General features: G+C 46.6%; 4 protein-coding genes across 4 annotated transcripts; 2 read left to right on the top strand and 2 right to left on the bottom strand.

The window, feature by feature from the left end:
• Positions 1-3,608: 3,608 nt before the first annotated feature.
• On the top strand, positions 3,609-4,334 carry CCR75_005426 (uncharacterized protein; the record flags this gene model as incomplete). Its single annotated transcript, XM_067963507.1, has 1 exon — positions 3,609-4,334. One exon carries the CDS (start codon positions 3,609-3,611, stop codon positions 4,332-4,334), a length of 726 nt encoding a protein of 241 aa, XP_067817618.1.
• A 317-nt stretch (positions 4,335-4,651) lies between these two features.
• On the bottom strand, positions 4,652-4,969 carry CCR75_005427 (uncharacterized protein; the record flags this gene model as incomplete). Its single annotated transcript, XM_067963508.1, has 1 exon — positions 4,652-4,969. One exon carries the CDS (start codon positions 4,967-4,969, stop codon positions 4,652-4,654), a length of 318 nt encoding a protein of 105 aa, XP_067817619.1.
• A 235-nt stretch (positions 4,970-5,204) lies between these two features.
• CCR75_005428 (uncharacterized protein) lies at positions 5,205-11,867 on the top strand (the record flags this gene model as incomplete). Its single annotated transcript, XM_067963509.1, has 1 exon — positions 5,205-11,867. The coding sequence occupies one exon, from the start codon at positions 5,205-5,207 to the stop codon at positions 11,865-11,867; it is 6,663 nt and encodes a 2,220-aa protein (XP_067817613.1).
• Positions 11,868-12,022: 155 nt separating this feature from the next.
• Positions 12,023-13,159, bottom strand: CCR75_005429 (uncharacterized protein; the record flags this gene model as incomplete). The annotated part of the gene is made up of 1 exon (XM_067963510.1): positions 12,023-13,159. The coding sequence occupies one exon, from the start codon at positions 13,157-13,159 to the stop codon at positions 12,023-12,025; it is 1,137 nt and encodes a 378-aa protein (XP_067817546.1).
• Between the last annotated feature and the right edge of the window lie 464 nt (positions 13,160-13,623).

The raw sequence follows: 13,623 nt of genomic DNA, 5'->3' as shown, positions 1-13,623 counted from the left end.
GTTGTACTAACGACCGTACCACAAGTGAGGCCATCGCACTCACTCGTAGTACATCCACACGCTTGTGGACGCTCCAAGACGTTCATCAGATGGCCATCTGATGAACAAGTGGCAGGCATCTTTACGGATCGATGCTGCCAGCTGATCCTTGGCTCGTATTTTCTGAGCCAAGGTAAACCTAGGATGACATCAAATTTGTCATCCAAATCCAGTACGATGAAATCATCATCATACTGTAAATCTCTTAACGTGTAGTGAAATTTCACTACGCGTTTCATTACTGTTATCGATGCGCCTGTCGCTAGACGCACCGTCATCCTCGTTGGAGGGATGTCGCGCTCAACATATTTGAGCCTACGACCCTCTAGCGACTAACGACGAATAAAGTTATTCGACGCCCCACAGTCCACTAGGGCTCTAAGTGACAAATCATTTGTCACTTTTAATTTCAAGGTGATGAGGGATACCTCATCCCAGGTGCAGAAACACATAATGCTTGTGTGTCTGGAGCAACTTTAGTCAAGCAATTTGCAAATTCTCTTGAGGTTGCTGGGTCAGTAGGGCGTTACGCCCCTATTGACCCCGACCGTTTTTTGGCGGTCCGCCTCGCTGTGGCGATTTCCCAACAATGTCGGACCCGCGACCGTTGCCCTTTTTTGCATACGGTCCAAAATTACGTTCAGTATCTTTCGGAGCTGGGCGTGGGCACTACACTCATGAGCGTAGTGTCCTAATTTTTGGCAGCAATGGCATTTCTGCTATCGCTTATTGCTCGAATAGCGAGGTCTCTCGCTTTCGACGTAAGATAGCTCCATGGGTTCTGGACCTCCTAACTCGTGTCGTCTTGGAGGACGATACGATGACGAGCTAGCTTGAGCCTGTCTCAAGCTAAAGTCCTCCTGTTCCGCAACGGATATTGCTTCTTCAAGCGTATCCAATTCCAAGCGGAACACGTTGATTACGGTGTTCATGTAAGATCTTATGGATGGTCCCGTAAAGACCCACCTAGTGTGTTGATGGACTGGGTTATTTGTAATACAACTCGCTAAGAGTCGTATGTGCTGGGCTTATGCGTGAACATCACGCATGCCTTGCTTGAGTTTCAGAAGCTCTGAATGAGCTCTGAAATCAGCCCTAGGCGGTTTAAACGTCTGTTTGAGCCGGGCTTTAAGAGCCTCTAGAGAACCAAATACATATGGGTTGCGTAACTTAAAGCCTAGTGCCCAAGGTTTGGCACGACCTGCCAAATTTGACAAAGGAAATGCGACTTGCATTTTCTCGTCGACGATGTGACGCGCCCTTATGGCATCGTCCAACTCGACAAACCATCTCAAGAGGGAGTCTTCCTCGACTCCCCTATACTTAGAGATGACAATCTTTAAGGTATCGGGACGACGCGCGTGCGTCATCCCAGGTACAGAGGTCTGTAGCTGTTGTAACCTCAACAGTTCTGCCTGTTGAGCCTTGCTGATTCAGCAAGGCTACCTTCTCCTTCATCTCGTCACGTTCATGTTGTATGAGCTTGGCGATGGCTGAATGGAGGGCATCTCTGTCCAAACCGGACAGCATGGCCAAGATGACATCGTTTCCTACGGTCGAACTCATTCGTTCGACCGCACTCCTTCTTATGTCACTTAGAAAGGAGTAGCTTTCAGGGGAAACGTGTTGCCTTTTCCCACTATCATCTAACATGTCCATGTTAGATGAAGGAAATGTGGTCCTTGGACGGACTACAAAGTGCTACCAGGTGTAACGGAGCACTATGACTTGTACTGCTTCAATGCAATACCACTTCGCACTGCTTCAATTGCGGGTGGTGCCTTACGTCACTTCACGTACACTAGTACGTGCAGAGGAAGACATCTCTTTAAGACAACTAACTTGAAGAGGGTTAAATGAAAACCTGTATTAATATAATTAAGTTTCTCTTCTTTCTATCTGTTTATGCCAACATTATTATGAACTAATACTAAACATGCAATTGAAATCTTATCTGTCTCTATCTCTTTGTTTACGTTTACAGCTGATAAGTCTGCGGGATAAATAAATATAAGGCCTATACCCTTTTATGGATAAGATTTTTGAACATTACTATATAAAGTAATATCCTCCAAACATTATCTACCTTTTAGATAATATATTAATAAACAACCTTTAAGTGTTAATTTCATGCAACGATACACCCCATTACAATGCAAATCGACAGAGATGGCTTCTATTCATTGGCTAAAAAGGTTGTATATTGACTTTTATTAGATATAAATCAGTCTTGAAACTACTTTTAGATAGCTAGTCCGCACGTGTAGATGGATAACCGGCTTCCGTGACGACACTTGTTCTCTGAGGTACAACTTTGTTGTGTGAGGTCGCTTTAAGCGCTCACCAGCCAGCTCACTGACGTGAGAGAAGACGGTCAAACCGCTTCCTAGCTGTGCTTGAAGGTGTGTCTTTGTAGTGCAAGGCAGCTTTAGAACCACCCGCCTGCTCTGCTGGTGCATTAATCTCGCGATCGCCGAACCAATCCGATAAAAGGACATTGTGAGATCCAAATTACATCAAATTTCTAGTGAAATAACATCAATAAAGCATAAATAGTTTAATGGTAAGTGATCTTCGTGCAACGTAAATGTTACATAAACTCGAGAATGTTCTAATTGTGGATGGATTATCGCTCGAGGACAGCAATTTGTTAACCTTTCTCGAACAAGTTCGATACTTGTGCCGTGAACATAAAACGATTTGCAAAAATAGCTGAATGGTTGAGTCCAATCTTGCCAAGGTTGAGTTCAAATTCCTTGTTGCTGTAATGAATTGACTCGAGGACCTTCGTGCATTTTAAGTGCCAATTTTGTATTCTTCAGAATTTACATCAACACGAAAATATTCTAATTGCGGTATTGATTTATCGCTGGTCCCACCTCGAAGACAGCAATTGTTAGCAATCTCGAACAACTTGCACCCCACGAACACACGTTTATAGAGAAACTGGGTAGTTTTACTTTCTACAAGTATTCAGCGCTGTGACCCCACCATGAAACGCGTGAATTCTTTTTTGTGGAATTTAGGAACGCTCACGCAATAAGCGGTCGAAAATCGCATCACGCTGAGATCCTAGTTCGATAACAAGGACGATTTTTTGCGCCAAAATGCAAAATGACTGAACTTTTGCACGGCTATCCACAACCACGAGATTGGCATATGTTTTGGATCGTATTTTCCATCCTCGATTTCTCTTTTTCTTGGGTGAGAGATCTTGTGGCCTCGAACACCAGCTGCTTGAAGGATTTCATATTTTTACTAGTTTTAGGTAAGTGCGCCTCCCGATTTCGATAAAAGCAGAAAGCCATGTCATCTGGATATTGAGCAGATATAACAGGGCATGCGAAAAGAACGAATTGTTATTTTTTCCTGGAATACACTGACGTCAGATGGAGATGCGGAGAGGAAAGCAATCTAATTAAGAAGCTTGAAGTTTGTATGGGGATGGCAAGCAGGAGATTGAACCCATCGGCGTCTAGAAGGTGGCTGGGTTGTCCGCACTGGCCAATCTGAATCATTTTACCATTTGCTCGAAAGTCAACAGAGCAACCGCCACCGTAGCACGAGATATGAATAGCATTTCGACAGCAAAAGATTTTCATGCTGCTGTTGCCGCTACGGATGAGATCCCACTCGTTGCTTATTTTACTGCGCCGTGGTGCGGTGACTGCAATCTCGTGGGTCCCAAGGTGGAAAAGTTGGCCGAAGAGCTTCGTGGAAGCGCTGTTTTCAATCTCGTGAGCGCCGATGAACTGGAGACGCTTTGTGAAGAAGTAGAGGTGGACAATTTCCCTCACTTTCGTGTGTACAAGGCTGGTAAAACATTGGGCGACCACACGGGCTCCAAGTTTGATAAGATTGAAGCTTTCATCCGTGGCCTCGTGGCTTCGGATAGAGTGGGCGAGACGGAGGATACACCGGAGGGTGACACGGCGGTGGAAACCTCATCGGCAACGAAGACATTTTCGTCGGAGGCCAAAACCGAAGGTTTGAAGAAGCGCAAGGAGCGCGACGTCACAGAGGCACAAGACGAGCAAGTTGCCAAGAAAGTGAAGATCGAGGAGGAAGCGCTGAAAGAAACAGAGCAAGCAGTCAGCAACGCAGAAGCATCGGTGGTTGCCGCGACGATAGAGATAGCTGATAACGAGAATGCTGACGTGGTTGATCTTGCGAGCGGCATGACTGAGAATGCTGGCGAGGTGTTGCACGAGTCAGTTATTGAAGACAATGCTGAGCTGGCTCAGAAGCTTGCGAAGGAGGCTGAGACTACACGTGTCGATGTTGTTGCTGCGTAATATTTGTTTGGATTGAAATGCTGTCCACATTGACGCCGGTAGAGCGTAACCTTTTACCGAAACAATATAAAGTTTAAACTTGAGAGGCTTTTCAGAGTTGGTTGTTGTTATAGCGAAGGAACTTGTTTTCTTTTTTGCGTGTGTTTATGGAGTCATATAAAGGTGGAAGATTTTTTACAACATGCGGTTCTAAAACTCCCGTAATTTTGAAGTATAACAAGACCAAGTTGACTAATATGTGATTGCAAGATGCAAGTATTTATTTAGAGCGATCAGAATCGACGCCCACAAGTCGCATTTAATAATCTCTTGCCAAGTTACTCGACGTTCTCACGGATGAATTGCTCGACTTTCTCAAACTTAGAGCTCACGTACGATGCCGCGACCTCGCCATCTTTATACACGCGGAAGGTGGGAAAACTGTCCACGCCAATCTTCTCGCAAAAGTCCTCGAGTCCGTCCGCACTCACCTTGAGAAATTTGACCGTAGAAAAGTCTCCTTCCATGAGTCTGTTCACCTTGGGGGCCACCATTTTACATCCGCCGCACCACGGTGCAGAGAATTGAACGACCGTGAGTTGCTTTTCACCAATGGCGGCATCAAATTCTTCGGGAGTTTGAATATCGATCGGCATCGGAGCTAGTGTCGTGACAAAGTATCGACAATTCCAGTTTTAAAAATGTGCCATAAGGTAGGACAAGTGAAAAAAAGACTGCGCTGATTGGTTCCCATATCAACGTATATGTTTTGTATTTTAAGCAAATAGCAAATGGATCAATTTTATACGTATACAAATAATATCGTTCTATGTGCTTTATTATTTTGACCAATCGGAAGATAGTTACGAAACGCCGCAAGTAGTCAGAGCCATGAGCTTGGACGCAGGCGGCTCGCGTCGTAGCTACCATAGCCCCGGCAACGGGCACCAGCGTCCCAGCAGCTCCCGTCTTAGTAGCGATGAGTATCAAACAAGTGCGCAGGCGTCTCCGCGGCCGTCGCGTACGACGCGTGAAAGTGTTAAAAAGACTACAGCGACCATTGAGGAGGGAGATTTCGTCTGGGTCAGTGACGAAAGCGGCGTATGCGTGTCTGCTGTCGTTGTGCGTACAGGATTTCTCTATGATGCCGAATCAGAGCTGGAGCAGCACGTGACAGTTGTGCACACGGAGGATGGCGAGGAGCGCGCGATTCGCGACCGACCATTAGTCAAATTACCAGCTTGTCACCATCCGAAGCAACTGCTACCTCTCGAGTTGCACGACTTGAGTAACGTGCCGCTAATGGCCACAAATGGAGACACTGGACGAACAGAAACATTTACGTCGAACCAATTGGAGAATGTGGTGTTGTATACGTTACGCGCGAGGTATCGGATGGAGCAAATTTACACGTGGGTCGATCGTGTTCTCGTCGGACTGAATCCCGTGACTCCATTGCCAATTTATACGCCTGATCATATGCAAGCGTACAATAAGAGTCGAGAACAAACGCCGTTATATGAGAAAGACACGGTGCATGACGCCCCACCTCATGTGTTTTCATTGGCCCAAAACGCTCTTCGATGTATGCAGGATGCAGGTGAAGACCAAGCAGTGATCATATTGGGTCGCATGGGCGCCGGAAAGTCCGAGGCCGCTAAGCTTATTGTGCAGTATTTATGTGAGATTGGCGATAGTGCGACGCCTCGACAAGATATTGAAGGGGACTCGGGTGTGCTGCATCCCATTGGTCAGCAAATCTTACATGCGTTTACGATCTTGGAAGCATTTGGAAACGCGTCGACGTTGCAAAACCCCAACTCGTCGCGCTTTGCTAAAATGATTTCAGTCGAGTTTAATAAACAAGGTCATGTGATTGGAGGTGGGTTCACGACCCATTATTTTGAGAAATCGCGCATTATTGACTGCCGAAGTCGCGAACGCAACTTCCACGTGCTGTATCAAGTGCTCGCGGGCGTACAACATGACCCGATACTTCGCGATTCTCTGGAATTGAACAAGAGCGTGGACGAGTTTGATCTTCTTAAGCAAGCAGATGCTGATTTGACCCATGAAGCCTTGGATGCTCGCGACTATCGCGATTTAATGTCTAGTTTCTCAGCGCTGCGGATTCGCAAGAACCAGCGTCTTGAAATTGTGCGCATTGTGGCTGCGCTGCTGCATCTTGGCAACGTCGATTTCATACCAGATCCCGAAGGAGGCAAGTCAATTCCTGGATCGTTTTCAGCCACAATCAGCGATGCGAACTCGTGCATTTTAAAGGATCCGAGCAAGATTTTGCTAGCAGCTAAACTCTTAGAGGTAGAGCCTGTTGTGCTGGACAATTACTTTCGCACCCGTCAATTTTTTTCAAAAGATGGCGGTAAAACTGTGTCGTCGCTTAAAGTCGTGACGGTCCATCAAGCCCGTAAAGCACGTAATACGTTTATTCGAAGCTTGTACGAGTCGCTGTTTAATTTTCTCGTCGAGACGCTCAATGGCATTTTAGGTGGCATCTTTGATCGCTATGAGAAATCCAACATTGTAATCAATTCTCAAGGAATTCACGTACTGGATATGGTTGGGTTTGAAAATCTCGAGGCATCGCTTAATAGTTTTGATCAATTGTGTTTCAATTATTGGAGTGAAAAGGTGCATCACTTTTACGTGCAAAATACATTGGCGATCAATTTTACGGATCTCGAAGACGAGTCGCAGCACGTTGGAAAGCGCTTGACGCTCCATGCGCATGTTAATATCACAAGTGAGCAGGAACAATGTTTGCAATTGTTTGAGGAAAAGCCGCATGGAATCTTCGACCTATTGACTGGAATGACTAAGGTACGGGCGCCAAAGGATGACGATTTTGTCACGAAGCTCTTTTCAGGGAACGTTGGCATGGGAAGCTTGACGCGACCGAACATGGGTACGGATGCGATGAACGACTACTTGGCTCCTTCAAAAGACTGGCAGTTGCTGTTTATTGTGCAGCATCACTGTGGCAAGGCGACGTACAATGGCAAGGGGCTTTTGGCAAAAAATACATTGACTATCTCGTCCACTTGCGCCGCAATTATGCAGTCGTCTAAAAATGCCGTACTTCATGCGGTGGGAGCAGCTCAAATGGCTGCAGCGTCGAGTGACAAAGCTGCGAAACAAAGCACACAACGAGATAGCACCTTGTCCAAGTTGCGAAGCTCAATGAGCTCGGCCAAGGAAGCTCGGGCTTCTGGGGACAGCGCAGCATTTGATGTGTATAGTCAATCGGATGCTTTGCTCAATGCCCTTCATCACACTGGCAAGAACTTTCTCGTTTGCATCAAACCAAGTGCTGCCTTGGAAAATGGCGTATTAGACTCGGCGTACGTGATGGAGCAAATTCGCGAAAACCACTTGGTAGAGCTCATGCAAGCTAGTCAATCAATCTTTACAGTCCACCTCACGTATGGCCACTTTTTCCGACGCTATAAAAACGTGTGTGGTCACCGTGGCACGCTCGAATCCTTGCTTCGTTCATTGTCTGCAATCGGTGTGCTGGAAGAAAAAACGTTTGTCGTTGGGAAAACCAAAGTTTATTTGACTAGTCATCAATGGAAAAAGCTTGAGAGAGCGCGCTTCTTGTATCTGAATGCATGTGCGACCATGATTCAGCGAAATATGCTACGCGGTGGCTTTCGAAGAAAATCGGCGCATTTGCTGTATGTAATGCGAGGTTTGCGCGACGCAATGGTCGAGCGAGATCCGAATGATATTATTCAGCACCTTGCAGACTGCAAACAAATTATTGGCAAACGTGCGTCGGCGGACATTCGAGTTTTAAATGAAGGTCGACAGTTGATTGCACACTTGGATGAAGAAGAGTACGTCCAATCGATTATTGCTGATGCCAAAATAATTGGCCATCCTAATTTAATTGAATTTGCCGTGCGCGTGGCCGAAAAGAGCTCGCCGTGGCTTGCAGTGGATCCTTTACGACGAAAGAGTAGAAGTATTGTTGCGCTTCAGAAGCAAAAGATGGAACAACTTACTGCGATGAATATGAAGCTACGTGCTTCGATGATTGCAAACGACCCGGAGGCGCTCATGGGCTCATTGGCAACTTTGGAAGAACCTTCGGTAGAGTCTTTGGAAAGGAAGCTGGCAACGATGTTAATTATTCGAGCTCTTGAAGAAAAGAGCGCTGTCGAGTCTGTTAGTCATGTTTTATCAAAGATCGGAAAAGGTGACGACGGTGCGACTATTTTTAATAAATTGCTCGGTCCCGCTACGAAAGCGATTTCTTTGGGAGTAGAAGCCAAGCTTCCTATGCTCGTTGATGCGGTGAGCTCAATTTCGTGTAACGTCAATGCTGTAACGGATGAGGAAGAGAACGAAGAAATTGAAGAATTAGTGGAAAAAGAGGTGGAGAAGGAAGGCGGAACCTTGAGTGCAGTATCTCCTGCATCGGCATCAATCGGAACCTTGACTATTGACACAACAAACTTATTTCTTGCGCTTCAAAAGGCTCTGGATGATGAAAACTATTTTGCGGTAGAAAAAGTGCTTGCTCGACTGAAAGCTCACGGAGTTCCAGATGATGATTCTCGGACTGTCGACGCAGAGCGCGTATTGGCGACTCAATCCATTCCTTCTACGACCCATGCCGAGCGCAAGCAAATTGTGAAATTATTGGCCGTTGCCAAGATCTCTCAAGATGTAGAGTTGCTGTCGGAAGCGATTGAAGCTGCTCTTAGCGTCGGCTTAGCAAAGTGGGACTTTAATCTGAAGAATGCGGAACGAGAACGGGAAAAATTGCTGATGGCTTCTGAGAGTGGCGAGTTACATCGTGTGACTCCAGTATCCGCTGAACAACCAGCACTGTTAAAGCCGCAAATGATTGTGGAAAAAGTCAGGACTATTTTAAAGGACAAGACGACAACAAAGGCATGTGAACCTATTCCAATTCAGATGTTTTTGCGAATTTGGGACGCGCAAGATGTCTGCGCGCTTGATTTGCTGCGTTCTTCCGTTCCAAAGCAGTTGCAAGGGGCATTTGACGCAAAAATGGCGCGAGCTCAGCAAGTGGAGAGTGTCAAGGAAGCGTTACAAAATGCCCTTGAAGTCAACGATCCAAAAATTGTGGAACAAAAGCTTGGACAGTCGATAAAAATCGGGTTTTGTTCGCCATTGTTTTCTGCATTGTTTGACCACTACTCGATGCTTCAAAATAGCGCAAACGAAGAGGATGCTGCCGAGATTTCTGGTGATATGGACGGACTCCATGCTGCTGTGGAATTCTTGACGCGGCGAGTCAATGCAAACGCTGAGATTCGTGAAGATGCGGTGGAGCTCTTGGTTTCGGAAATGGAAGAGTTTTCGAATCCACCCGAGGACGGGGACGCAGTTCAATACGACGAAGCTGAACGAGAGAAGATTCTTTTGACAGTCGGAACGTTGCGTCGGACTCTAGAAGCTCGTATCGCTGCTGCTGCTCGCCTTGAGACGACGCTAGCGTTACCAATGGAGGCGTCATCGGTTGGTGCGCTTGAGGTTAGTATTAATGCGGCAAGAGAGGCTGGTGTACATGAACGGCTTTTGATCAAGGCAGAGGATAAATTAACGTCTGCTCGAAAGCGAAGTGTGCATTCAGGGGAACGACGACGATTAAGTGGACGCGGACCACTCCTTCGCAACGATAGTGACACCAGCAGCCAGCTCAGTACACAAAACGAAGAAGGGCGTCCACGTTGCGACACAACCGAGTGGCCAGGTATGGCTACCCAAGATGAAAGCGTCGACCCAACTAGCGACAAGAAGGACAGTGTAGAAAAGGATGCACTCGCGTTTAATCATTTTGAAAACTTGCGTGGTTTTAATTCGCAGTCGGAGCGAGCGCTTGCAAAGAAATTGTGTTGGGAAAGTCGTGCGATCTCACAGAGTCTCTCGGTACTTGACGACACGTCAGACGAAGGTGCTTCGACATACGCTCCAAGCGGACAAATGGCTCTGTCGATCAATCGAAGTATTCTAGGATACATGCGAGACCGGATCGTATTCTATCGTGAGATGTTAGCGCAGTACATTCTACAGATTGGACTGATTAAACCCTCTCTTGTGGACGAAATCTACTTGCAGCTCATGAAACAATTGACCAAAAATCCCAAGCGAGACAGCAGTATCCGTGGCTGGTCGTTATTTGCCATGTGCGTGACGTCCTTCCCACCGTCGCTCGCGCTTCAAAAGTATGTCATTTTGTTTTTAAAAGCTCAAGTGGCCGACTCGAATAGTTTTTGGCGGCTTGTACGGAACTTTGCCGCCTATGCACTCAAGAAACTCGAGAATGTACTCGAACACGGCGCAACGGGGTTTATTCCGAGCATTGACGAAATTCGTGGCTATGAAGCACGACCACCCTTCCTCGCGACGATCCAGTTACTCGACGGCACGCCGTTAGCTGACGCGTTTCCCGTCACACCGGAGCTTACCGTCACACAGCTGGTTGAAATCTGCTCGCACTTTCTTGGTCTAGAAGACCACGTTGTTAACTTTTTAGGCTTAACGACAATCTCCGAGCGTGCTGTGCTTGGTAAGACTAGTCCAAGTGGCCAAGCGACAACACCGACAACCAGTCCGTTCATGTCAGCACGTCACGAAGGCGACGACCCTACGGCCGATAGTCACGGCGGAGCAAGTGCGAAAGAAATGGCCTTATCAATGGCGCTTCGTACTAGCACATCGACGTCAACGTCTTTGTCGAGCTATTTTCACAAATTCATCGCCGCTCCGTCGTTCTTGAACGCCGACGTGTTTCTCGGGGATATTTTTGAAAAAGAGCTTATTCGGGGCCGCGACGTGCGGTTTGTGCTGAAGATTCGACTTCATCCAGTGTATATGCTGCAGTATATCGATGATATGTACGACCGTCTTGTGTACATTCAGGTTCAAGACGAGATTGTTAAGGGGAATTTACCCGTATTGGAAGAGAAAGCTTTGATTCGGCTCACGGCCATTGCTGTCGCAGTGGATTGCGAAGACGCACCACCACTATCAATGGAGGAGATGATGGAGATGAATTTATTAGAGTATCTTCCGCAAGAATGGCAAGTGGCCCACGACGAAGAAGAGTGGGCGGAATTGGTGCTGGATATGCTGACGGATAATCTCCTTGACGAGCACGACGCGCTGTTTCCAGTGAGTGAGCTGCAACGCACGTATATTGAAGAGGTCACGCGGCATCGATTATATGGGGCGTGTTTCTTTCCGTCCAAATTGGTGAATCGTGGTAGTGGAGTAAACGCTTGTTTCGGTCTGGAATTACCTCATTACTTTGTGATTGCAGTTAATGGCTACGGCCTCCACATTCTCGGTCGAGATGGCTCGATGCTGGCCTTCTGTGAGTACGCCGAGATTGTGTATTGTGGAGGCTCGTATCCGCAATATAAATTCTGTTTCCAAAAAGCGTCCGACCTGACTGCGCCAGTGGACGAAGTGATCGTGACGACGAAATACGCCGATGAATTGGATGCGCTTATTGTTGACTACAAGGAAATTACGTCGCTTATGAACGAAGCGTAGAGAGGGTAAGCATGTCGCTACTTTATGCTTTTGTAGGACGTATCGTGATATTGTAGTCTTAAGAAGATCGAATAGAAAGATTGAATAATATTGTAACTTTTCTGCACATTTTAAGGATAAAAGTTATTGCAAAAAAGCGAAAAAAAAAGCATTAATCATGTAACGATTCGTCCTGCTAACACATTTACGAGATTCTTGCTCTCGTCCTCGGGTTCAAAAACAAGCGCCGAGTGATCTCCTGTCCACTCGGGAACCGAATACTTTTCGTCGTTCATCAAGTATTGCATGGTTTTGGCCATTACAATGTCCGTCTTCGCAAATACGCGGACACCCGTTTCTTCCGCTCGACGATCAAGCTTCGTCGTCGTTGGCTGCAAGTTTACAATACACAACGATCCTGCATACTCGCCTGCCATTTCGGAAAAAGGTTCGACGCGCAACGACGTGCCGAGCACTAAGGCCACGTCAGCGGCCTCACATTCATCAATAGCGACGTCAATGTCGCCCAGTGGCTCGTCAAAGCCCACAACGTTTCGTTTTAATCGGCCATTGCCATGCCGTGTACGCGCCCTCACGCGTTGCTCAATCGAGCGCTTGGTACTCACACACTCGGGGTCGTCACACAAGCCCGTCCATGGAAAATTAGAGGTGTAGATTTTCTCACACGTCTCGCACTTGGCGTGCGTGGCATTGCCGTGTACTTCCGTCAATGCACTAGCAGGCACGCCACTTTTTAAATGCAAATTGTCGACGTTTTGAGACACAATGTGTTTTAAATAGCCAAGACGATGAAGCTCATACAGCGCCATGTGCGTCGTTGACGGCACCAAGTGATTAAAATCGGGAATTTCACCGTGCGATTTCAAAATCAAACTCAATTCCTCGGAGTCGTGGTTTGTGCGATTTGCAGGTTTTGTCGTCTCTACTTTTTGCCGCTTCGAGAGTTTAAATGTCTTAGTGCGAATCCCGTGCTCCCCGCGGTAGTCAGGAAGGCCCACAGAGGTACTAATACCGGCACCTGTAAAGGCGACCAAGTGCCTTGAATTAGCAATAAAAGTTGCCAAACGGCGGCATTGCTCGTCCAGCGATTGATTCAATTCATTGCTCGCTTGATCGACAACGGGCGGTGCTTCGGTCTCGATGGAAGACGAATTGTGCAGACTCTCAAGGTAGAATTCGTGTCTCGCTGAGCGGAGCAACGCTTTCATGGGCGCAAGCTGGTAATTATGTGCAGCAGGTAGGTAGCTATCCCTCTCATTGGGCGCGCGGCACCGCTTTGACGAGGCTATCATGACGCAACGTTGCAAGAATGGGAAGCGACGCAAAAATGGCCAGCGCGGAGTATTGTATTGCTGTTCTCTACAATATTTCGAAAGCGTGGCAAAGAGCTCTAATTTTGGCAGATATTGCTTCTTTTTTATCTTAAAACGACGCGAAAATTTTGCTTTGTTTGAAATTTGATGATTGAAGCTTTAAATGAGCACTTCAGAGGGACCATTTTTACATACAAAAAGGCTTTACCTTTCAGTAAGAGTCAGAATAAGGTATATATAGAAAAGGCAAGTAAAAATGAGTTCTAATTATCTCCATATACCAAGCTTTAGTAAGCATTCGTGAGAAACTTGTATTGCAACTTCTTCGAAACGGGTATGTGACCGCGTCACAAAACTAGATTAGGAATAGAATTCTCATCGATTGTATTCCGACGACTCAAACAGTTTTTTCTACAACAGCTGAGTGTTACTGGGGTAATTTT

The sequence above is a fragment of the Bremia lactucae genome, linkage group LG3 (assembly GCF_004359215.1).
Source record: "Bremia lactucae strain SF5 linkage group LG3, whole genome shotgun sequence".
In the NCBI taxonomy this organism is placed as follows: domain Eukaryota; phylum Oomycota; class Peronosporomycetes; order Peronosporales; family Peronosporaceae; genus Bremia; species Bremia lactucae.
This window is presented reverse-complemented; position numbering and strand designations above follow the sequence as displayed.